The 25,802-nt window shown below is 57.2% G+C and overlaps 1 protein-coding gene across 1 annotated transcript; it reads left to right on the forward strand.

Annotated features, from left to right (window-relative positions):
- The first annotated feature begins 12,039 nt into the window (after positions 1–12,039).
- On the forward strand, positions 12,040–19,279 carry ANKK1 (ankyrin repeat and kinase domain containing 1). The gene is made up of 8 exons (XM_066203529.1): positions 12,040–12,227; positions 14,021–14,309; positions 14,544–14,695; positions 15,506–15,555; positions 15,636–15,791; positions 15,990–16,108; positions 16,932–16,977; positions 17,709–19,279. Exons 1-8 carry the CDS (start codon positions 12,040–12,042, stop codon positions 19,043–19,045), a joined length of 2,337 nt encoding a protein of 778 aa, XP_066059626.1. The 3' UTR covers positions 19,046–19,279.
- Positions 19,280–25,802: the final 6,523 nt, after the last annotated feature.

Raw genomic sequence — 25,802 nt, forward strand, 5'->3', positions numbered from 1 at the left:
CTTTATGTGAAGCTGCTAAAGCTCGGCTTTGCCTTTGTCAAAAACCACGATTTAAATGCACAACACTTCAGCTTTTAGACTCGTGCCTTTCCTAAGGAAAAATGCTTGAAGGTTTTTTGGGGAGGAAAATGAGTTTTAATCTGTGGTTTGGAAAGTGGCATTTGGAACGTCAGCCTTCTGATGTGAAGAGAGAAAAAAGTAAAATGTGTGCAGGAAAGAATAACCTTTTAAAGCAAGGGTCAGCCTTTCTCAGTGACAGGGTGGCTGCTCTGGGGTTGAGAAGCTGCTGGGTTCTCTCCGCTCTGTGTCCAAACAAACCTGCCTGGACACCCTGCAGGGATCAGGGAATTCCCGGGATGCTGGAGCAGGGGCAGTGCTAAATGAGAACCAGGGCAGGGAGCTCATTTGGGGTTCTTTTAATCCTGCTTGGCTGTGGAGGAGCTCCCAGCCTGTCCTTGGCCTGTCCTGAGGGTTCCCCTCTCCCTGGGAAAGGGATGGAGATCGAGGGTTCCCCCCCGGCTGCTCCGTGCCTTGGGGCCTGCACATGGGGCTGGGGGGCAGCAGCAGCCGGTGGGCTTGGAACAGCCGGGATGGGAGTGGGAATGGGGATGGAATGGAATGGGATAATGGGAATGGGGGTGGGGATTGGGATGGGACGGGACTGGCCGTGCCAGAGCTCACATGTGGCTCTGGTGCCCCAGCGCCTGCCCAGCCCAGCTGGCCCGAGGTGCTGCTGGAGCAGTTCAGGCTGGTTCCAGCCGAGCCAAGGGCTGCTCTCGTTCCCCAGGTGCCCCCAGGAGCGCTGCTGGCAGCGGGACGCTGCGGCTGAGCCCTGCCCGGAGCAGCCCCGTGCCCGAGGGCGCCTGGGCTGAGGTGACCCTTCCCTCCCAGAGCCCAGGAGCTGATCCCACCACTGGAACAACCTCTGGGCCCGTGTCCCAGGCGGGGAGAGCTGCAGCCAGAGCAGCCCTGCTGCCTGGGGCCGTGCCTGGAGGCCTGGCGGGGGCTGAGCTGCCGCACACGGCGGCCTGGAGAGCCCAGGATGGACACACGGCTCCTGGAAAGCTCTGGAACGGCTCCACGCGGGGATCACGGGCGCCCACAGCCCTGGAACTGCACAGAGAAGCAGAAAGTGCTGCTGGGGCTGGTCCCAGTTCCATCTCTGGGCTGCCCCAGCCCGTTCCCAGCGCGGGGACACGCCAGGGCCCTGCCCAGCTCACGGCTCTCTCTTCCCCGCCTGGCAGCAGGCACAGCGAGGTGCCGAGTCCCAAAAGTCCTTTGGTGACCCCAGGGCTCGGTTTCCATCCACCAAGCAGTGCAATGGCAGCCTCTGCCTTTGCCCCCCGAGCTGGGGTGTCCGTGGGCAGGGCAGGGCAGGGCTGGCTGCCCACGGGGACGATTCCCACCGGGCAAAGGGCCACGGACACGACCCCTCCTGGCCCCGGGGCAGGGGTCACACCCGCCCACCGCCGGAGGACTCAGAGCTCGGATGCTGGAGTGACAACGTCTGCAGTGCCACCACAGCCAGCTCCAGGCTCAGCCCCTTCCAGAGCAGCACAGCCCAGGCCCGGTCTGATCTCCCCTCCTGCGTCCCTGCGGCAGGAAACCACCGGCGGCAAAGGCACAAACTCAACCTCAGCTGTGACAAACGGCTCTGGACACGCAGCCCAGCTGCCTGCTCCTCACACCCTCCCACCAGGCAGAGAAAATTCTGATGAATTCCTCCCCTCTCCATTCCCTGCCGGCACAAGTGATGGAGAACAGCCCCTCTCTCTGCACGGGGCTCTCAACTGCACCAAACACGCTCCCCCAGAGAGCAACAGGAGCTCCCAGGACACGGCGCTTCAAGGAGACGCTGCTCCTTGGGCAGTGACAGGGGCACCAGGGGAATCTCCCTCCCCTGAGGGCCCACTGCCCTCCCCGAGCTCATCCTCATCAATCCAGTCGTGGATTTCCACATCAAAACCTTCCCCAAGCACTAAAGGGCTCAAGGAAACACCACCTGCCCTCTCCCCAGGAATGCCCACCTTTGGGAACGGTGACCTCCTGCCCTGGGACTCTGTCCCCGCTGGGCTTCAGCCTCCTGCTGCCTCTGCTGGGGTGCAGCCCCTGGGCCTCCCCACCCCGAGCAGCCCACCCACATCCCCTGGCTCTGGGCCCCAGCCCCCAGGAGCTTCTGTCCCTCCTGCGCCTCGGGGAGCCTTGCCTGGGATGCCGCAGGTGAGCACAGGGAGAAGAAGCAAAGCTGGTTCCCCTCCGCTGAGCCCAGCAGCCAGCCCAGCCCCCAACATTGATTCTCCAGCACTGACCCCAGCAGCCAGCCCTGTCCCCAAAACTGAGTCTTCCCCACTGACCCCAGCAGCCAGCCCTGTCCCCAAAATTGACTCTTCTCCACTGACCCCAGCAGCCAGCCCTGTCCCCAAAATTGATTCTTCTCCACTGACCCTAGGAGACAGCCCCATCCCCAAAATTGATTCTCCAGCACTGTCCCCACTAGCCAGCCCCATCCCCAAAATTGGTTCTGCTCCACTGACCCCACCAGCCAGCCTTGTCCCCAAAACTGATTCTCCAGCCCTGTCCCCAGCAGCCAGCCCTGTCCCCAGCCCCTCTGGATCACACAGCCGCAGGCAGCAGGCTGTTCCCCTTCCCAGCCTTGTCCCTCCCATCCCCGCCGGGCTGGGAGCTGCTGGCCCTGTCCTGCTCCCGTCCCCTGCCCAGGGCAGCCACCCCCGCTCCAGCCCAGCCCCAGGGGTGCCCAGGGAGGAGCCAGCAGCCCTGGCACGGGCCCTGGGGCAGCAGTTCAGGATGGCCCTGGATGCAGCAGCCGAGAACCTCGGCGCAGGCAGAGGTGACCCCCCGGGCCTGCTGCCCTCGTCCCCACAGCTGTCCTTTGTGCTGAGGAGCGCTGATGGCACGATCTGCCTGCAGCCCGTGCAGGATTCCCCTCTCCCCGCCGAATTCCCGAATTCCAGCATTGGGGGGCTCCTTTCCATCCAGCAAATCCTGGCAGCACCCAATTCCTCAGGGCTGGACCTTGGAAACCTCCCCCTGAGCCCTCCCAGCCTGGTGCTGGTCAGGCCGGTGTTTGTGCTGCTGCCCAGTGACAGGGGCCACCCACAGGTGCTGTCCCCTCCTCAGGGTGACCTCGGGACAGCCACAGCTGTGGCGACAGCCGGGAGCAGCCAGGACATCCCAGTGAAAACCAGCCCCTCTTACCCCACTGGGAAGTCTGTGGGGCCTGAAACTGCTCTGCCCACTGTGTCCGAGCAGCAAGCAGAGAGAGCAAAAGGCAGTTCTGAGCCAGTGGCAGCTCCTGCTGTTCCCACAGCCCTCAGGGGCTTGTCCCCAGCTGTCACCTCAGCCCCAGGTCCTGTGCTGGACCCCAGGATGAGCCCCACGGTGCAGACCATGCCCAGGCTGCCCGAGGAGATGCAGATTTCTGTTCCCCATCCCCAGCCGGCCACGGGCACTGCTTTGCTGTCCTTGCCAGCAGAGCCTGGCACCTCCCGTGTGCCCCCAGAGCCGGCGTCCACTCCGAGCCTCCAGTCTTCCCCCACGGTGTATGTCACCACTGAAAGGACACAGCCTCCACCTGCAGCTCCCTTGCTGCCAGCAGAGGAGCCCCGTGGCTCCCCAGAGCCTGCCCAGCCCGGGAGCACCTCCGGGGCTGCAGGGCAGGTGGGCTCAGTGGCCACCGCCAGCCCAGCCCCTGCCCCCTGCATGGGCTGTTTGCCCCCCAGGCCCCTGCCCAGGGCCCTCCCCAGCACCAAAGCCCCGCAGCCCACCCCTCACAGACCCCCAGGCCCCGAGCCGCTGCCATCTCCGGGTGCTCCCAGCACCTCCTTGGTGCTTCCAGCTGGGAATGAGCACAGCGAGTCCACCGTGGGCAGCACAGCCCGCCCTGGGGTCCCTGTGCCTGCCACAGCAGCTCAAACCCCCACCCCTGCTGGAGAACCTCGGCTCACTCAGCGTTTGGAGCTGGAACTCACCCCCACGGGGCCTCAGCCCTTCATAACCACACAGAGACCAACAGCAGCACCGGAGCAGACTCCGTTTTCCACAGAGGTCCGAAGGAAAATGACGATTTCTGGGAAGGTTCTGGCCGTGGTGACCCGTGCAGGGATGTCTGCCAGCTCTCCTGCCCCTGCCCCAGCTCCTGCTGAACTCTCCTCCCAGGCCAGCCCGGGACAGAGCACGAGGCCAACTGAAACCAGCAGCAGTGCAGGAAAAACAGGAGCTGGCAAATCCCTGGGAAAGAGCGTGTCTGCACCGGCCGTGATCACCTCAGGGACAGCACAGCCCCTGGGGGAGCAGCTGGGTGTGAGCCCAGCCCAGGCAGCCGTGCCCACAGGCCCTGTCCCTGCCCTGGGGGGACATCCCCGACCCACACAGGGCCCAGCCCAGGCTGCAGCAGTGGGGACTGCTGTCCCTGCAGCCCAGGGTGACAGTGTCAGTGCTGCGCTCAAAGAGCCGCTCCAGCTGCCAACCCCGGCCATGCAGCCTGACCCAGCCATGCAGCCTGACCCAGCCGTGCAGCCTGACCCAGCCATGCAGCCTGACCCACCTGTGCAGCCTGACCCAGTCGTGCAGCCTGACCCAGCTCTGCAGCCTGACTCACCTGTGCAGCCTGACCCACCTGTGCAGCCTGACCCACCTCTGCAGCCTGACCCATCTGTGCAGCCTGACCCAGTCGTGCAGCCTGACTCACCTGTGCAGCCTGACCCACCTGTGCAGTCTGACCCAGTCGTGCAGCCTGACTCACCTGTGCAGCCTGACTCACCTGTGCAGCCTGACCCAGCCGTGCAGCCTGACCCACCTCTGCAGCCTGACCCAGTCCTGCAGCCTGACCCAGCCGTGCAGCCTGACCCAGCCGTGCAGCCTGACCCACCTCTGCAGCCTGACCCAGCCGTGCAGCCTGACCCACCTCTGCAGCCTGACCCAGCCGTGCAGCCTGACCCAGCCATGCAGCCTGACCCAGCCGTGCAGCCTGACTCACCTGTGCAGCCTGACTCAGTCCTGCAGCCTGACCCAGCCGTGCAGCCTGACCCAGCTCTGCAGCCTGACCCAGCCGTGCAGCCTGACCCAGCCGTGCAGCCTGACCCAGCCTTGCAGCCTGACCCAGCCATGCAGCCTGACCCAGCCGTGCAGCCTGACCCAGCCGTGCAGCCTGACCCAGCCGTGCAGCCTGACCCAGCTCTGCAGCCTGACCCAGCTGTGCAGCCTGACCCACCTGTGCAGCCTGACCCAGCTCTGCAGCCTGACCCAGCTCTGCAGCCTGACCCAGCCGTGCAGCCTGACCCAGCCGTGCAGCCTGACCCAGCCTTGCAGCCTGACCCAGCCGTGCAGCCTGACTCACCTGTGCAGCCTGACCCACCTGTGCAGTCTGACTCAGTCCTGCAGCCTGACCCAGCCATGCAGCCTGACTCACCCATGCAGCCTGGCCCAGCTCTGCAGCCTGACCCAGCCATGCAGCCTGACCCAACTGTGCAGCCTGACCCAGCTGTGCAGCCTGACCCACCTGTGCAGCCTGACCCAGCCGTGCAGCCTGACCCAGCCGTGCAGCCTGACCCAGCTCTGCAGCCTGACCCAGCCGTGCAGCCTGACCCACCTGTGCAGCCTGACCCAGCTGTGCAGCCTGACCCAGCCGTGCAGCTTGACCCAGCCGTGCAGCCTGACCCAGCCTTGCAGCCTGACCCAGCCGTGCAGCCTGACCCAGCCGTGCAGCCTGACCCACCTGTGCAGCCTGACCCAGCCGTGCAGCCTGACCCAGCCTTGCAGCCTGACCCAGCCGTGCAGCCTGACCCACCTGTGCAGCCTGACCCACCTGTGCAGCCTGACCCACCTCTGCAGCCTGACCCAGCCGTGCAGCCTGACCCACCTGTGCAGCCTGACCCACCTGTGCAGCCTGACCCAGCCGTGCAGCCTGACCCACCTGTGCAGCCTGACCCAGCCGTGCTGCTCGACTCCTCAGGGCTGCTGGGGAGCAGTGGGGGGGCAGCAGGAGGAGATGCAGCCCCCACAGGGCAGCTGCACACTCAGGCGGCCGTGTCTGCTGCACAGCCAGCACCACCCAGGCTGCCGCTGGAGGAGGTGTCCCACCCTCTGGAGAATGTATCCCACCCTCTGGACGAGTTATCTCACCCTCTGGATGAGGTATCCCACCCTCTGGACAATGAATTCCAGCCTTTGGAGAACTTACCCCACTCTCTGGAGAACATATCCCACCCTTTGGAGAACGAGTCACGCCCTTTGGAGAATGCATCCCACCCTTTGGACGAGTTATTCCACCCTCTGGATGAGGTATCCCACCCTCTGGACAATGAATTCCAGCCTTTGGAGAATGTATCCCACCCTTTGGAGGAGGTGTCCCATCCTCTGGAGAACATATCCCAGCCTCTGGAGAATGTCTCCCACTCTCTGGAGGTGTCCCACCCTTTGGAGAATGCATCCCACCCTCTGGAGGAGATGTTCCAGTCTCTGGACAAGGTGTCCCACCCTCTGGATGAAGTATTCCACCCTTTGGAGAACGTATCCCACCCTCTGGAGGAGATGTTCCAGCCCCTGGATGAGGTATCCCAACCTCTGGAGGTATCCCACCCTCTGGAGAACATATCCCACCATTTGGAGAAGGTGTCCTACACTCTGGACAAGGTTTCCCAACATCTGGAGGTGTCCCACCCTCTGGAGAACATATCCCACCCTTTGGAGAAGGTGTCCTACCCTCTGGACAAGGTGTCCCAACATCTGGAGGTGTCCTACCCTCTGGAGAACATATCCCACCCTTTGGAGAACATATCCCACCCTCTGGATGAAGTGTCCCACCCTCTGCAGGAGATGTTCCATCCTGTGGACGAGGTATCCCATCCTCTGGAGAATGTATCCCACCTTCTGGAGGAGATGTTCCACTCTCTGGAGAACATATCCCACCCTCTGGAGAACATATCCCACCCTCTGGATGAGGTGTCCCACCCTCTGGAGGAGGATGCCATGGAACTGGGCACTGGTCACTCCAGCCCTGGCCCTCCTGCCCGGCCCCCGACACCGCCAGCATCTCCTGTCCCTGCTAATGAGCTCGTTAATCAGGGCACTAATGAGCCTGCTGCTGATGGCCCCGAGCTGCTCCCGGGCGGGGACCTCACCCAGGTGCCCCCGGAGCGGCGCTGGCAGTCCCCGGGGAGCCCGGGACATCCCCGGCTGGGCGCTGCGGGCACTGCCCCGGCCCAGGGGCTGCCGCTGAGCACGGAGGAGGCGGCGGAGGAGGAGGGCAGGACCCGGGAGGTGACAGACGGAGCAGCTGGAGGCTCGGGGACAGCGGTGACACTGGAGCCCGGAGCCCTGCGGAGCGGCTGGCACCAGAGGAGGGGGCTGCCCTCGGATGTCGCCGTGCTGGACGGGCAAGTACCCCCTGCTCCCGGCTTTGGGTGTGGTGCTGCAGCCTGCCCGGCGTTTATTTCATCCCCTTTTCTCCCTTTTTCCCCTTTATCCCCAGCCTGGCCATGGTGAGCGACTGGTGCGGCTCCGGGAACCACTCGGTGCGTCTGAGCCTGAGCCCTGCAGGGGACACGGGGACCGCGGGATCCGAGCCCCAGGACACCTTCGTGGCCCTGCTGGCCCTGCAGAGCAACAGCAGCCGGGCCCTGCTGCACATCCACTCGTGCTGCGCGTCCCCCTCGGCCAGCCCCGGGGCTGCGGGGGCTCAGTGCTGCCTCTTCAGCAGGTGGGAAGGGGGAAAATCCCCCTCGCTGGGGATTTATGGAAATGAACCGTCCTGCTGCCCCCGGGTGCTGCCACAGGGCTGCAGCACCTCCCTGCTGGGAGGCACATCCCAGTGCTGGCCAGGCTTCCCCACACCCCCATTCCAGCGTCTGGAGGAGGTGTCCCCAGCCTCTGGAGATGTCACACCCTCTGGAGGTGTCCCCTCTCTGGTGGTGTCCCAGCCCCTGGAAGTGTCCCCACCCTGTGGAGATTTCACACCTTCTGGAGATGTCACACCCTCAGGAGGTGTCCCCACCCTCTGGAGGTGTCCCAGCCCCTGGAGGTGTCCCCACCCTCTGGAGGTGTCCCCCTCTGCTCCAGGCCAGGGCAGCAGCCGGATTCGTTCCCGGGCTCTGTAAACCCTCCGGGGTGTGAGGTGTGTGCTCCAGGCAGCTCAGGGGTTCATCAGCCAATCACTGCAGCAGAACCAACCTCCCAAAACAGCTCTGCTGCTCCCCTGAGCAGGGCAGCTCCAGCCTGGAGCGCTGCAGGTTTGTGATTTTCCTGGGGCTGGGAGGAGGGTGCAGGGCTGTGGAGTTTGTGCAGGGCTGACCCTGCTCTGGGCAGGGAGAGCTGGGATTTGCAGCTTTTTGCTGTTTGTCCCCGCCAGGCTGCCCTGGGAGTGCAGACACATCCAGCTGCTGAAGGGCGGCAGCTCCAGAGCCTCCAGCTTCTCCGTCCAGCTGTTCCAGATGCTGAACCACTCGCTGGCCTACCTGCACTGCCAGCTGAGGGTGTGCCTGCCCGGCCAGCCGGGGTGTGAGCAGGTACTGCTGTCCCCACAGCAGGGGTTTGGGATTTGGTGCTTCCAGGGTCTCCACACCAGGACCTGGTTCACGCCAAGGTCACCCCCTGGCCACCCAGTCCCCTGTTAAAGTCCAGGAGGGGAGTTCATGCTGTGGAATGGTTGGTAATCCCAAAGAAAAGGAAAATAGGGAATCAGGATTTACATATGTGCTGGTCCAGGGTTGGCAATTCACCGCTTGGGATGACAGCAGAGGAGGAAAACACTGAGGAGCCTTTTCCCCCTTTTGCCCCAGGTCCTGCTCAGGACACTTCCAGGTGTTTTCCATGTCATTCCAGGGCTGCTTGGAGAGCGTGGAGCTCCCTCCCCAGCCCAGTGACAGGAGCAGCCATGGACACCTGCACAGCCTGGTGTCCCTGGGGCCCGTCTGGAGGACGAACAACAGGGCTCTGTACGAGCCAGTGGAAGGTGGGGCTCTCCTGCTTTTGTTTCCCTTGCAGAGGTTTCTGCTCAGCTTCTCCTGCGGCAGGAAAAGCAGCACATTGTTAATAACCGTCTTGATGAGATTTTATCCCAACCACTCCTCACCTTTGCTCTGGTCCCCCTGAATCCCAGACATGGGGGTCAATCAGTGTCCAGCCAGGAGACGAGCCCTGTGAAGGAACTGAAGCTTTAGGAGGATGAAAGGGGAGAAAACTGAGGCAGAAATTTCTCTGTCTGTAAAGAATTGCAGCATTTTTGGTGCAGAGTGAGGTTGGCCATGGGTCAGGAGTGTTCACAGAAGCTGATTAATGTTAATTAAATGTTTATAGCTATTAGAAAAGATTGACACTGAGCTGGTAAAACAAGAGAGACTTCTCAAAACCCACTGGCACCACCCCTACCTCCTCGTGTCTTTATTTGTCTGTGCAAAGAACATTTCTCACTGCTGGATTCCCTCTCTGTGTGTGTGCAGGGGCCGGTCCTGCCGCGCTGCTGCCCACCCTGCTGGGATCCCTCACCGGCTGTGCCGTCCTGGGCTCTGCCTTCATGGGGCTGTGGCTGCACCAGCGGCACAGAGCCAAGCCCAGCCGACACCGCCTGCCTGCAGAATTCCAGGGGCTGTGACCCCCGGCAGCCCCCACAGCCACCAGAGAAGCAGCTGAGTTCGCTTTGCTTCTGTAGAGCTTCTGCTGAGGCAGGAGATGCCACCTCTGCCCCCAGCCTGCCTCTCCTTCCTTCCCTCCTTTGCTTCTGCACCAGCCACTCCACGAGCTGCAGGGTAGAGAAGGAATCCTTGTAGTGCTCCAGGGACAGCAGAGCTGAGAGCCCAGCACGGGCTGGGCCCAGGAATGGGGGAGCAGAGAGGAACCAGGTGAAATCCTGCCCCGTGCACTAGAGGCTGCCACCAGGGAGAAGTGGTGGGGAAATGGTGGAACTGGGCGTGTGGTGAGGACCCAGGAGCTCCAGAGCTGTGTCCCCTCGGCTTTACAGCTTTTCTCATCTCTGAGGAGCCAAGTCCCTCCTTCCCCTTTAGTCCTGCTGCTGTTTTCTCCAGCAAGGTCCCACTAATGGTCAGAGGACGCCAGCAGCAGACTGGGATCTGCTGGAAGGCACTGGGAAAGGCATCCACAGCACGGGGACACAAACAGGGGTTTAGGGGCCACTCTGGGGTTTAGGGGGTGGCTGTGGCAGGGCAGAGCCCCCTCCAGGCCCCACATCCCCCTGTCCCAGAGGAGCCGGGGCTGCTCCATCCTGCCCGGGACCTGCTGCTGGTGGAGAGCTGAGCGACCTCGTGGGGTGTGACAGGAGCTGCAGCGCCGTGACAGAGAGTGAGGAAAGGCACCTCTGGGGACACCTGCCTGCGCTGGGGATGACCAGCAGCACTCCTGCCCTCCGAGCTGCGACATCCCCGAGCCGCTGCCAGCCCAGGAATACACCTGGGAGTGCGGGGAGGGAGAGGAGCCCGGGCCGGGTGTTCCCGCAGCGCCTCCCCTCCTGCTGAACGCTACAATAAACCTGAGCATGGCCGTGTTTGTCTGGTCTGTGCCTGTCCCCGGGGAACGGGGCCACGGTCCTGCTCCTCGGCTCCACAGCGGTGTTGGCAGGTGGGAGCGGAGGGGAGCAGAGCATCACTGCAGCCGCCGGGGAGTGCCGGGGAACGGGCACCAACCACCTCCTAATTGGGCTTTTTCCTCCCCAAAAGGCTGGATTTCCCCCCCTTTTTTTTCCCTCCTTCTTTCCTTAAAAGAAAAGTCCACTGCCAGAGCCTCTCGTGTCAGCGCCGCAGAACTAACTCACTTTTCCCCCCGGGTCAGGCTTCCTCTAAAGATTTCTTCAAGATTCTGCCACGGAACTAAAAATGCCAGGTCAAGGCTGCCTGGCAGTGAGACAATTAAGCTGCAGCAGTGCTAATTATTATTTGTATGGCAGTAGCACCGAGGAAATCGGCACCACCTTGTATCTGACACTGAGCTACCTCCAGAGAGAGCTGAGGAGTCAAAGACACAAATGCACAAGAGCCAGTCAGGAGTTTTTAAACTCCTTTTCTCCTGGTGCTCACATGGTGAGGGTTAAACCGCTCTGACCAGGCTTTGCTCCTCCAAGCACCAATTTCCAGGGATTTGACAGCAGATTTTATTTTATCCCTGAGGGAACTGCTCCGGTTTTACCACATTTCAGGTGTTTCTGCTGAGGTTTTTTCTCAGGCTCATGCTAGTTCTGCTTGTTTGGGGGGTTTTTCCTGCTCTTTATCTTTCTGGGGTGTTTTCCACTTCTCCAGCTACTTCTGAGGGGTTTTTTAAACTCAGTTTTCCATCTCTCTGGAGTGTTTTCCACCTCTCCATCCAGTTGCTTCTTGGGGTTTTTAAAATTCAGTTTTTCATCTTTCTGGAGTATTTTTCACCTCTCCATCCAGCTACTTCTGGATTGATTTTTTCCTCTGTTCTTTCTGGAGTGTTTTCCACATCTCTCACATACAATTCTGCCCCGTGGATTTCTCTGTTCCCTTCAAGCATCACCGTGCCCCCTTTCCCCCCCTCCCTTTCCCCCGGGCAGTGCCAATACCTCAGGGTGAGGAATCCCACCCTCAGCACCGAGCCGTCACCAAAGGGTTGTTCTCTGCACCACTTCCCACTGGGAATTCTTTGGGGATTTGCCCATCCAGTGCTGGATAGGAGGGAGCAGAGCCACATTTCCCAGGCTGGGACTGAACTCTGTGAACTGCAGGCAGCGACACTGAGGATGCGGCGACACTGAGGATGCACCTCTTGGCGGATCAGCAGCTGACAGGTGGTGCCAAAATTCCCCTCAGGTGAATCCCAACCTCCCCGGGCAGGGCAGGAGCAGCTCCTGTCCCTCCCCAGCACAGAGCACGCTTCCAGGGCAGGGCAGGAGCAGCTCCTGTCCCTCCCCAGCTCAGAACAGGCTCCCCGGGCAGGGCAGGAGCAGCTCCTGTCCCTCCCCAGCTCAGAACAGGCTCCCCGGGCAGGGCAGGAGCAGCTCCTGTCCCTCCCCAGCTCAGAGAAGCTCCCCGGGCAGGAGCAGCTCCAGGCCGTGCCATGAGTGCGGAGCGGGGCCGGCCCCTGGGCAGCCTGACCGTGTTCAGCAGGGAGGATTTCGAGGATGACTGGGTGCGGGTGGCCAGCGGAGGCTTTGGCCACGTGTACCAGGTGAAGCACAGGAGGTGGAGGACGGTGTACGCAGTGAAGTGTTCCCCGTTCCTGCTGCAGGACTCCAGCCTGGACAGGTAACCCCTGCTCTGCTCTCTGCTCTCTGCTCTCTGCTCTCTGCTCTCTGCTCTCTGCTCTCTGCTCTGCCCAGTCCCATGGCTTTGGGGGCTTCTGATTTGGATCCTTCCCGGGATGGGTTTGGGGATAAAACTCTGCGGGGAAGAGCTTCTGCTGCTTGGGAAGGCGAGGGTTGGGTACCCAAAGGTGCTCTGGGCTCTGCCTTGCCCTGGCCCGTGTGTGGATGACAGAAGGAACCCGGGGCATCAAACAGGGCTGAACCCCGGGGCTGAGCACCTTAAACACAGATAAAAACAGCTTGGTGGCCTCTCTGCAGCTCCCACTGGACGTTGGGGCTGGTGGGAATCAATCAAACTGAATTAATCACCAGAATCCCCAGGTTTGAAGATGAGGGGCAGAGGATTTACAGCTGGTTTTGCTCCCATAGCCCCTAGATATCTCTTTGCTCTCCGCACTGCACCTGCAGCTCCCCTCTGCTCCCTGCTCTGTCTGTCACCTGCAGAGACTCCTCTGGTGCCCACCTTGTGTCTGGAGATGGGGCAGGGCCAGGTAATCACAGCCACTGCTGATAACACCTCCAGTACAGGCAGAGCTGATGGGAAAACCGCAGAGTTGACGGAGTTATTTGATCGAAAATTTGATTCCTTTCCATTTGGAAGGATCCTGCCTGGATGAAAATCTCACTCTCGTGTGATTTCTTGTTACTGACAACAACTGAGTTCAGGCTGAGCGGGGACTGTGCTCAGTTTGCTCTGCAGATATTACATTCGCATTTTGTTCTCGTTTTTGGAGGGGGAAAAGAGTCAAATAATCAGTTTTACTTCTGTGTCTTATCAATTGGAGTAAAAACCTGAGATTCCTCAAGCCACAGGTGGGTCTCACTGCGAGGAGCCCGCTAGAGGAAGTCTGGCAGAAGATTTCGCTTGGCTGAACCATTTTAGATCAATTACTGGCCTGGCCTGATTGCTGGCAGCTCAGCCCCATTCCCAGGGTGTGCTTTTTAAAGGCGCTCCTGGCACTTTGCTGCGCCCCGGGCACCCCAAACTCGTCCAGCAGGTCGGGAGAGGGGAAACTTCGGAGAATTTGGAGAAACAGGTCTGCCAGAGCTGGCAGAGACGTGCCTGGGCTCCCCTGGGAGCAGAGTCACCGTGCCCAGGGACAGGAGCTGCAGGCAGAGGTGGAGCTGCAGGAGCTGTGCCTGCCCCTGGCATCCTGCTGCCAGGGAAACTCCCGGAATTCCATGGGATCACAGAGTGCTTTGGGTGGAGCCTTAAAGCTCATTCCATCCCACCCCTGCCGTGGCCAGGGCACCTTCCACCATCCCAGGCTGCTCCAACCTGGCCTTGGACACTTCCAGGGATGGGGCAGCCTCTGGGAATTCCAGCCCAGCCTCTCCCCAGTCTCCCATCCAACCCTGCCCTGTGGCAGTTTAAAGCCATCTCACCCGTGTGACAAGGACAGGCTCTGTGTCCTCACTGCCGAGGATTGAAATAGGTGCAAGTTTTTCATCTCTTTTCCCTATGGTGGCTGATTTTGCCCAAATAAACCTCGTTTTGGGAAGGCACAGCACCTTCTGTGTCAGGTTTTGGTCTGCAAAAGATCACTGTGTGGCAGCATTATCACCAGTTCAAGGGGGAATTTGGGATGAATTGTTTTGGGGTAGGCAGTGCCCAGCAAGGCTGGGTATCACTAAGTTACCACAGAGCTACTGAGCCTGTGAATCAACTGATAACATTTCTTGCTCCCACTGTATTTTTTTTTTTATTTTTTATTCTCAATTTTCCAGGACCAGCATGAACTGCCTAATGGAGGAGGCAAGCAAGATGGAGAAAATCAAATTCCAGCACATTGTCACCATCTACGGGGTGTGCAACAGCCCCCTGGGGATAGTGATGGAATACATGGCCAGGGGCTCCCTGGAGAGAATCCTGCCCACCCACAGGATGTCCTGGCAGCTGAAATTCCGGGTGATCCACGAGATGGGCTTGGCCATGAATTTCCTGCACAGCATGAGCCCTCCCCTGCTGCACTTGGACCTGAAGCCAGGGAACGTCCTCCTGGATGGGAACATGCACGTCAAGGTATGGCCCCAGTGCTGGGTTTGCTGCTTCTCCAGTAAGAGCGAGGTTATTTCTGCCAAGCCGGTCCAGAATCCCAGAAAATCAGGTTCTTCAGGAACACTCCATGAAAGGTTGACCTCGGGGGGGGTTTGCTGGTGAGATTACACGGTGTTCTCCAGATCACACAGGGAGTCTGGGCCAGCACTGGGAACTCCAGGCTCCAGCTGGACTCATTTTCCCTGCTTCTGCTTGCAGATCTCCGACTTTGGGCTGTCCAGGTGGATGGAGCAGTCCAGCAGGATGCAGTACATCGAGAGCTCAGCCCTGAGGGGCACCCTGAGCTACATCCCCCCCGAGATGTTCCTGCAGAACAGCAAACCCCCGGGGATCAAGTACGATGTGTACAGGTGAGGGCTGGCCCAGGGCACACAGCAAGGGGGGCTGGAACTCTGCCTCAGTTTGCTTAAATTCTGGTTTTCTGCCTCGTAGAACGTGGGAAGCACACGGGGGTGCCCCGAGCTCAGTGGTGGAGACTGAGAGGGAGGGGGATTCTTTGAGGATAATCATCACCCCAGTGCATCCTCCCAAAGGAGCTGCAGGCTGCATTGCCCTGGTGCCCTCACACCCAGTTCCTGTAAAAACCAGTGAAATCAGAACTCCCAGTGCTGCTGAGACTGATTTGAAAACAATTTTAAACATTTTTTAAACAATACTGGCTTATCTGCCTCAGCTTTCAGCTTCATTTTGGTCGGGGACAGGCGGAGAAGAGATTTCAACTTGGTCTTTGTCATTTTGGGCAAGGAGCTTTGCAGCACACCCACAGGAGCTCCGTGCCCATGTCTGGAAATTGCTCAGCTCCTTGGCCTCTACAGCACAGGAGAGCCCAAGGGAAAAGGGAAAGGAAGATTTGCACGGCCACAGGAACTTGCAGGAGCCAAGGGCTTTAATCCCCAATGTGAATAAAGTGGAAAGAAGGCACTGAGAGCCTGACTTAGGCAGGAAAGGCTCCAAGTCACTGCACAGACCCTTTGGAGGGTGATGACCCCACTCCTAATGGGGCAGAATCACCAGGCCTGACCCTTCAGGCCTGGGGGATGAAACCCTTCTGCTCTGGGAGATGAAATCCTCCCCTCCTGAGGACCTTCTGTCCTGAATCTCCCCATTTCCCAGGAAGGCAGAAGCAGTAAGTGCACTCAATGCCCTCTCCTCTCCCGCAGCTTCGGCATCGTCATCTGGGAGGTGCTCATGCAGAAGAAACCTTACGCAGGTAAACACCAGCCCTGCACCTGTGGGATGTTTGTTCCAGCCCTTTTCCCAGGGCAAACCCCGGCTGTGCTGTTTCCCCAGGGGCCAACATGATGGCCATCATCGTCAAGGTGGCGGCGGGGAAGAGGCCGGGGCTGGAGCTGGTCAGGGACGACTGGCCCGGGGAGTGCCACCAGATGCTCGACCTGATGAAGAGGTGCTGGCACCAGGACCCCAAGCAACGGCCGAGCTTTGCAGGTGGGACTGGGGCGTGGATTAGCCACGGGGTGACAAGCAGGGACAAGTTTGTGTCCAGTTCTCCCAGTTACGTCTCCGAGGTTTGGCAGCTCGGTGCCCTTGTGCTGTCACCCATCCCCTTCGTCCCTTCTCCCTCCCTTCCCACGTGGGTCCTGGAGCCCGGGGCAGCCTGCCCAGCTGAGCTGCTGTGCCCTGCAGATATCCCAGTGGAGACAGACGTGCTGCTGGCGCTGATCCAGAGCCTGGTGCAGGACCCTGAGAACGAGAGGCTGGTCAGGAAGATGTCCCACAAACCGGCCATCTCCAGGAGCCAGCAGGTGAGGGAACCCCCCTGGGCCACCAGGAAATCCCACTGGGTCTGCTCCTTGTTCTTGCCAGGCTGTTTCCCCTCCCAAACGTGCACCCAGCACCTCTGTAATCCATTTATGGGGATAAGACACTTGCAAATTAATTAACAAATGTACTAAATGATAAATAGTCCGAGAGGAAAACCCTTTTCTGGATCTGCTCAGGTGGAGTGGGTTTATCATGGTGGCTTCAGCCTCTGAAAGAAACTCAAGCAAGCACGGGATCACAGGGTTCTGTTCGTGGCCCAAAACTGAGGATGTTCCAGTTTGAACAACTCTTACAGAAGTTAAAAGAAAAAAAAAGTTTTAAATTCCCATGTTTCTCTGGCTAAGAAAAAAAATCAGGGTTCTGGATAGCCACAATGTAATCCCAGCTACTGCAGTAATTATGGGTATGAAATAGGAAGAGATAGGAGCTGGGAATTATTGCTGTTTGGAGGGTTTTGCCAAGCTTTGCAAGAAACCAGGGGCTCAGGGGGTCCCTAAACAACAAAAAAAGTAATTTTGGGATGCTGCCCTGCAGTCAGGAAGCAGAATATGTGTGTGTTTGGGAGCAAATGAGCACGAGGAGGAAAAGCTCGTGGATACCCAGAGATCATCTCCAGGCTCCCCCATTCCTGCTGTGTCGTGATTGGCTTAGCTGAGTCTGGGGTGCAAAAACAGGATGGGCTAAAAAACTCTCAAATGATGGCACAAAACTGCACAGCAGCGGCAAAGAACTTTGTGCAAACATTACAGGATGCAAACAAAGCCTTTGTCTTACCCTTTTCCTTTCCTCCTTTCTGAAAACAAGGGTGACAAAGAGGAGTTCGCCTTCCCCCGGGACACCAGGACTGGGGGTGAGTAGGGGACTGGCTTTAGAACTGAAAATTAAAGAAGGAGAAGCTATAAAATTGTCTGTGTTGTTGTAGAAGGGTGTGGCTCGTTAGGTTTTCCATGTGGGTGACATTTTAAGTTGAGGAAAATGAACTGTTCAGGAAATAGTGTGGGAGAGCGAGGCCGAATGTCCCAGTGTGTGTCTGGCCTTATTTTACATTCCTTTTCTCTCACGTGACTTAATCTTGTGTCATCCTATGAAGAGTCACAAGCTCTCCCTCTCTGAAGGCCGTGAGTTTGATTCTCACATGGGACACAATAAAAATGTTGGGTTTTATCTTCTTATCTTCTGTCAGAGCCAGGATTAAAGAATGGGAAATGCAGTTTTTGTGTTCAGACTCAGGGTTTATTAATTCTTATCTATAGCACGGTCTCACAAGCTGTGAGCTCTGCTAACAAGGTAGGAAACGGCCCTAAATCTTCCATCTTGCTCCATGTACATTATTATATACTAAACCCTTAAACTCTAAGTTTTCCACTCTGTGACATCACACACTCGTATTCAAACTCCACACCCACAGCCCCAGTGCCATCACTCCATTTTGGGAGCCTGTTCCAAGGCCTCAGGTCCAGTGCAGCGTTTGCTTGGGGGTCACACGAAAGCCTGAAATCCTCAGTGCTCGGGGTTCCAACATCCCTGCCTTCTCAGGAGTTTTTCACTCTTTTCCTCCCCATTTTGCATCCCCGCCTTTAGGAAAGGACCAGCAGGAGGTTCCAGTCCCTCCTCCTCACAGTGAGCCCAAAGATCCGGCACCCGAGGAGCCGGGCAGGCTGCAGGAGAACGGGCTGACCCTGCTGCAGCTGATGGTGCTGCAGGGCAACGTGGGCAAGGTGCGCTTCCTGCTGGGCTGCGGGGCGGGCGCCAACAGCGCGGGGGGCAGCGGCTGCACCCCGCTGCTGCTGGCCGTGCAGCGCCGCCTGCCCGAGCTCTGCTCCGTCCTCATCCGCCACGGCGCCCGCACCAACGCGGCCGACGAGGACGGCTGGACCCCGCTGCACTTTGCGGCCCAGCACGGCGACGACAGGACCGTGAGGCTGCTGCTGGACCACCAGGCCCGGGTGGACGCCCAGGAGCGTGATGGGTGGACCCCGCTGCACCTGGCGGCCCAGAACAACTTTGAGAACGTGGCGCGGGTGCTGCTGTCCCGCCAGGCCGACCCCAACACGCAGGAGGTGGACGGCAAGACCGCCCTGCACGTGGCCGCCTGCTTCGGGCACGTGGGGCTGGTCAAGCTGCTGGCCAGCCAGGGCGCCGACCTGGAGAGGAAGCAGAAGAACCTCAGGACGCCGCTGCACGTGGCCGTGGAGAGGGGCAAGTTCAGGGTGGTGCAGTACCTGCTGAAGAACGGCATCTCCGTCAACAGCCTGGACCAGAACCACTACAGCGCCCTGCACCTGGCCGTGGCCAGGGGCAAGTACCTGATCTGCGAGAAGCTCATCAAGTATGGCGCCAACGTGGAGCTGAGGACGGACAAAGGCTGGACCCCGCTGCACCTGGCCTCCTTCAAGGGCCACGTCGAGATCATCCGGCTGCTGACGGGCAGCCACGCGCGGCTGGACGCCAAGGGCGGCATGGACTGGACGCCGCTGCACCTGGCCACGCGCTACGGGGACGAGGCGGTGGTCAGCGAGCTGCTGCGCTGCGGGGCCGACCCCAACACGGCCGAGAGGGCCCGCTGGGCTCCCCTGCACTTCGCCGTGCTAAGGGGCTCCTTCCTCAGCGTCATCAACCTCCTGGAGTGCCGCGCCGACGTCAACGCCGGCAACACGGTGGGCTGGACCCCGCTGCACCTGGCCGTGCTCAAGGGCAACATGGCCATCATCAAGACGCTGCTGAAGGCCGGGGCGCGGCTGGACGTGGAGGACGGCGCCGGCTGCACGGCCCTGCAGCTGGCGGTCAGGCACCAGCGGGACAACATCATCGCCCTGCTCCAGGGCCAGGAGGGCTCGGGGGGCAAAGCTGGGAGCAGGACTCTGAACGATGCCAAGCCTCCCAGGCCCAGGGTTATCCCGGGAAGGACAGATCTGTAAATCCCTCGGCTCGGAAATTCGCGGCTTGAGCTTTCCCACATCAGGTGTGAAGCCTTAAAGCAGCTCTTCCTCTCACCTGCTGATCACAGAGAAATATTTCCCCTTTTTAAATGGAAGTTTTTAGGCGTGAACACCGAGAGAGTAAAAGGAAATGAAGTTATTTGATGACAAGCTCTTTTCCGAGCTCGTTTTGGCTTGGTGATACTTCAGGCAATGCTTTCCTCCTGAATCCTTCCTGAGCAGGGATTTATGCAGCCCCTGTTCACGCAGGCAGTGCTGAAGCTGTGCACAGCACACACACAGCTTTTATTGCTTTTATTCCATGTTTTCCTACAGAGAAAATTGGTGTAAAATGGCCCTGGCACAGGTGGGAATTGAATCGTGAGATTCTCACCTGCTGCTGGCACAGCAACGTGTCAGATTTCCTGACATCTCCTTTCTGCAACGAGAATCAAATAAAACAAGGCAGGAAGGAATAATCACTGGGAGAGAGTATTGAAATGGATGCAGCGCAGGGAACAGAAATTCCAGAATAATCACACACGAGATCTGGCTGCTTGCAGGTCAAGGTGCGAGTCGTGTCTCTGGGGGAGGGGAAATAATTCCTGGTTTTCCTTCGGGAAGATGTTCCAGAGCTTGATGACCCCTGTGAAAAACATCATCTCGGTGGATTTGATCCCCTTGTGACAGCCCTGCTGTGACTCCTGAGCGTCCCCGAACGTGCCTGGTGGGAGGATGACTTGTCATGGCCCCGAGCTGGGAAGAGGCTGAAATAGAAACAAACAACCCCAGCTCTGCAGGGGAGCTGTTACTGCCTGATAACCGTGAGATTAAACGGGTTAAAAAGGGGGGTTAAACGGCCCAGCCTCTACTGATTTCGTTTTCATTTTAAATTAACTTAAAGTATTGGTGTGGATGGTATTCCAACCCAGTTTTTCACTATGCTTTGGCACCAAAGCCTTCAGATACCGTTTAAAATAAATTGTAATGAAATGATTCATTTTTAACATTTGCCATTGGTGAAATGGGGAGCTGGGCAGGTTATGAAATGAAATACTGGTGGCATTTTGGGTTGCAGGGAGTTTTTAAAAAATGGACTTTTTTATTGCAACCACCAAAAAACAAACAATCAAACAAAAAAAAACAGAAAAGCATGGCATTTCCCTGATTTATCTGCTCTTGATATTCCCTAATTTTGTCCAAGGAGGAAAGGCCTGGCTGGAAGGAATTCTTGGGATGCTCAGACCTTCCCGTACAGCTCCTTCCCTCAGCTTCAGCTGTATTGATTCAGCAAATGACTCCCCTGCTCGGTGTCATTTGAAATATTTACCCAGAAAGAAAAAAGAAATCCAATTGCCACATAATTCAGCAGCTCCTTTCTGTCCCCGCTCCGGCAGAAAAACAAAACTCAGCTCGTATGTCATGGAATGTTCTCTACAAGAGCTTAATTAAATTTATAATGAAAATAACAGGGGATTAAGAAGACACGAGGGAAATACATTGCTCTTGCAGAGCATTCCAGAGGTGATAGAAGCAATTTGCAGAGAAAATTACCTGTTTGCTGCTCAGTTTCTATAGAAATTAAATGAGTCTTTACAAACTCTGGAAAAGTGCATTCCAGCCTCCGCTTTGTGACTGTGCAACTTGCAGCTTATTTCTAAAATTATTCGTGGATCTCCATCCCCCCGCGACTTTCTTTTTTCCCCTTTCCCAACTCCGTTTCAGTCTTTTGTCCCTGCTGATAAATCTGCTGCTGGTTATCTCATGCTCTTACCCAAGAGCTGCCAAAGTTCACAGCCAAGGCAGCACCTGGCAGGGCATGGCAGCGGCAGCAGCAGGGCAGAAACCTCCCAAACAGCTCGTTTAGATTCAAAAAGATCCAAATTGTTGATCTTTATCCCTCAAAAATTGGGTTTTTAAGGTGCCCAGAGCTGCCGGGGTGAGCAGGGAGATGCTGCCCTGCACATCCCTGTCCTGGGGGAGCTCCAGACATCCTGAACCACGGGGAGATTTTCAAACCCACTGCTCTTCAAAACCCTCAGAGAATCCCGGGCTGGTCCCTTGGTTAGGATGGAAAACCAGAGGGGGGAAATTTAGGGTCCCTTAAAGCTGATCCTGTTCCATCCCTGACCCTGCTGGAGTCACCCTGAGCTCTGTAAATCCCGGGATGTGGTTTGTGCTGCTGCATTCCCTCTCCATCATTTCCCCAGAGGACATCCGTGGGGAAATGGATGTGACCGTCAGGCCCCCGTGTTCCCCCCAACCAGCACACCAAGAAACTCGGGGAAAACAAATCCACAGGAGCAGGGGATGGTCTCACCAGGGGTGAAACCCGGGGCTGCCATTGATTTCCTGAGTGCTCTCCCCGCGCTGGATCTGCCTGCATCATAAATCCTCTGATGTAAAATTCCTTTGAAGGGGAGCTGCTTGTTGTGATCAAAATGTGGACGTTCCAGTGGGAAGCGTGGCTCTTCTGCGAGGGAATGTTCACAGGGAAAATGTTTGGAAATGCAGTCGGTGAAATCCACGTTTTGCATCGCTCCTGCTTCCCCAGCGACTGTGATTTGTTTGTTTGGCAGTGCTGCAATTATGCAGATACGGGATTAAATTAAAATTAAAATAACGCTGCGTTTTAGAGGAAAAGAGATCTGAATAAATACAGCTTGTGGGGGGGAGAAAAAAAAAAAAAACACCCTTATTTTTAGCAGAAATGCTTGTTTTTTTCCATAGCCCCTTAGGTGTGGAAAATCAAGATGTTTCTGACAGCAGTGATGTGAATGTAGGAGGCAGTGATTTTAATGTAAGAAGGAATAGTGAATTCTCTGTGTTTCTTTTTCTTGCAAGGAGGTGGTTGTAGGCTCTGTGCTGTGGCAGACGTCAGTGTGAGACGTGCCTGGCTCCTGCTCAGCCTGGCAGAATTCACCCAGCTCCCTTCCCGGCCTACCCAGGGGGGCTTCGTCCCCTCCCTTTGCACTAAAAACCACGTTTATCACCTCAAAAAAAAAAAATGAAAAGCAGCTCCCCACCCGTTTCCATCAGTGCAGGTGTGAGCTCCTCTTCCATTAGAATAATGGGAAAAGGGGCCCGACTGGGAATCAAGGAGCACTCGCTGTTTCCTCCTGGCAGGATTCTCATCCCCAGCAAGTTCCACATCTCCTGCTCAGCTGCTGCTCTCCTCTCCTCTGGCTCAGAGCACAGCGGGAAACCCTTCTCTTGTGCAATTTGCTGCTGGCCTCCTTCTCTTATTTGGGGGAAAAAAAAGCCCCACAAACCCAAGGCCAAAAATGATGGTTTTTAAAGCCTGCGGCTCTTGGCAGTTCAGCTCTTGGGGACAGTTTGGGGAGGAGATCTCACAGCTCAGGCTCTCTCTCGTTTTGGCAATTCAGCGCTCCTCGCACCCTCTGTGGCCTCAGGGAAAAAAAAAATCTTTTGTACCCAAACAAAGCCCAGGAAAAGATTTATATCCCTCCTGCAAGAACACCAGAGCACCTCAGATGTTCAGAGCCATAAATCTGCTGCAAACCTGGGTTTGGGGGGTCATGGCACCATGGAACCTGTGAGTCTAAAGGGCTCTTTTTGTGGCAAGGATTGGTGTGCTGGGAGGAACAGAAAACCATCCCTGGAACATCCCTGCTCTGAATTCCCCGTTAAAAAAACCACCAGGGATCACCAGAGAAAAGCCAGGGAACAGGACTGAGCTCCCCATCCCGCAGGGAATTTCTTCTGGATAAAAAAGAAATAAATAACCCCCAGCAGCCTGGCTGGTTAGAGAATATCCCATTAAAGACTCCAAGTCCATCTGGAACAATTACAGAGAGGAGCAGCGGGCCGGGGTCGGCAATCAGGAGGTGCAGTGATTAGCTGAAATGAGGGCTAAAATGAGCCTTTGTTTGCTGCTCTGCTACGAGGCCATCACTTCAGAAATCAAAGGGAAACACTGCAGACACTGAGAAAATTCGGCTTTGGCAGGATTGAGGTCTGGGGCATTTCTGGCCCCGTTCCATGGCACTTTCACTGCTCCTCAGCAAGGCAGGAGCAGCCTTCTCATCGCCAGGAGATTTTATTGCTGTTCTTTGGGCAAACCCTTAATATCTGCTCCAAGCAGGGGGGAAAAAAAATAAAATCCTTACAAGGCATTCAGGGAATTAATTTTCTCGCCTTGGAGAAGACTGCAGCCTGCCAGAAAGGTTTTGCTGAGGCTGCCCTGCCTTTATTTCGTTTAAAGCTTTTGTTTTGTAAGGCCCAGCAGGGTTTCTCCCGGGAGAGCTGAGCTTTGCTGCTCCTTTTGGCTGAGCACGGCCGAGTTCTGCTCCAGGGAATGCTGGAAAAGGCCGCAGGACACTGAAAAGTACCAGGGAAAAATCAACAACCACCGCGAGAGAAAGAGACAAAAGCAGGGAAAAGGTGGGATTTTTCTGGAATCTGGTGAGCTTGGGAAAATCCCGCTTTTGAGGTCATTTTGGGGCTCTGGGAGCAGCTCCTGGGGCTTCCTGCTGCATCTCCTTGGGCCCCCCAAATCACTGATGGAGGGAAAGGCCTCCAAGATCGTGTTTTCCATCCTTTTTGACCTCCTAGACAGGATTCCCAGGCTGGTGCCCAGCCCTGGAACCCACCTGGAGAATCTGGGCCAGGGCCTGGCCTCGCTGTGTTCCTAGGCTGAGGGGGGAAATTTCAATTTGTGCCTAAAGCATAAGCGTGGCTTTGGGAATTTTCGAGGCTTAGGCAGCTGGGGGATGAGTCTTGCTGCAAAAAGAACCAGCTTTTTGCCAACGAGTTAAAGCTGTCAGGGAGCTGGTGCAGCTGCTCCTCCCTGAACACTCTCTGCAGCACAGGGATGTGTGGGATTCACCCACAGGGGGACAGAGCCTTTCCCCCGAGGCTTTGGGGTTTCAGTGCCTGTTGCCAGCCCTGCCAGCCCGGCTGGGTGGAGAGGAGCATCCCAGCCAGTCAACTCACAGAACATTTCCTTTTGGTTTATTTATTTTATTTTTTTTTTAATTAAGAAGGAGGCAGGATTTACTGTGATTTTCCCTGCTATCTCTGAATCACGTTCCAGCCCCTACCATTTCACAGCCTGTAATCTTCCCCAGCGATTCTGGCCCCAGCTTTGAAGTGATTTAGGGCTTGTTTATCACAGAGGCAATCAGACTTGTTCCTTCCCAGCCACCCTGGAGCTGCCAGGGAGCCGAATATTCCATTTGCTGGGGGGCTCAGTCACCAAGGCAGAGCTGAGCAGGTTACCTGAGCCCCAGCACATCCCTGCCCTCCCTGCCAGCTCCAGGTGGGCATTTCAATGGAAACACGACGGAGGAGTGTGACCCGGAGCATGTACCACCAGCTGGGAACACGCACAAACTCAATTGCTGCAGCCAGGCACCGTAATTCAGTCAGAAATCTGCATCCCCGAGGTTCATTCGGTGTGACTTTGGCCCTCGGGCTGCAGGAGCTGGGCCCCTGTCCCTGCAGTGGCACTGGGAGTCCCAGCCGGGTGCTCAGGGACACCCAGCACCAACATTTCCCCTCTTTCTGCTCCTCCCTGTGACAGCCAAGACAAAATATCTCCAGCACCAGGTTGTAGCACAGGAAAGCCCTCCTTGTTTCTTTACCTTTGCTGCCTTCTTCCCAGCCAGGCACCAAATATGTGATAATAATAATAATAATAATAATAATAATAATAATAATAATAATAATAGTAATGCACATAGCAGCAGAGGCAAAGGCAAGATGGGCGAATGTTGGTTTTGGGCAAAAGGGACTCCACAGCACAATTAAGAACAGGGTTTATTTTTTTGGAGCTGCCCTGTTTTTCTACTGTAATTTTGTCTAAACAGCTTTAGTTAGGCACAACAGATCCTCACAGCACAAGGGTAGAAACCTTTACACCAGGCAGTAATTTGTTACTGTCTCTGCTCTCAGCCTCCCCTCAGTGGAGACCCAGCTCAGTTCTGGGTCAAAGCTCAGCCTGTGCATCATCACCCCGGCGATTCCCCGGCAGGGAACACAGCCCACGGCCCAGAGGGAGGCAGAGGCAGGAGTTCAGCTCTTTATTGAAGTCATGGAATTGTCACTGCTTCGTGCTGTGGGATCGTCTCATGCCGGGGATCTGATCCAGGTGGGCTCACGCCATTCCCCAGAGCTCAGCACCCCCATTCCTGCCACCCCAGAGCTCATCACACCTCACTCCTATCACCCCAGCGCTCATCACCTCCATTTCTGTCACCCCAAAACACATCACCCCCCATTCCTATCACCCCAGAGCTCATCACACCTCACTCCTATCACCCCAGCGCTCATCACCCCCATTCCTGTCACCCCAGAGCTCATCACACCTCACTCCTATCACCCCAGAGCTCATCACCTCCATTCCTGTCACCCCAAAACACATCACCCCCCATTCCTATCACCCCAGAGCTCATCACCCCCATTCCTGTCACCCCAGAGCTCATCACACCTCACTCCTATCACCCCAGCGCTCATCACCCCCATTCCTGTCACCCCAAAACACATCACCCCCCATTCCTGCCCCCCCAGAGCACAGCCCCTCCACCCAAGCCCCTCTGCAGCACCCACAGCAGCTGCTTGGCCATCTTGCAGGGTTTGGTTTTTGTTTTTTGGGTTTTTTTTGGTTTTGTTTTTTGTTTTTTTCCCCAGCAAACTGGAAGAACTGTGCCAGATCCAAGCCACTTTTGTTCCTGACGGGAGCTGTCCCAGGGGGAGGGAGGTGTTCACAGGGAGATGTACATATTTGTTTAGACTG

The sequence above is a fragment of the Chamaea fasciata genome, unplaced genomic scaffold, assembly GCF_029207755.1.
Source record: "Chamaea fasciata isolate MVZ Bird 193981 ecotype frontalis unplaced genomic scaffold, bChaFas1.0.hap1 SCAF_24, whole genome shotgun sequence".
Taxonomy (NCBI): domain Eukaryota; kingdom Metazoa; phylum Chordata; class Aves; order Passeriformes; family Sylviidae; genus Chamaea; species Chamaea fasciata.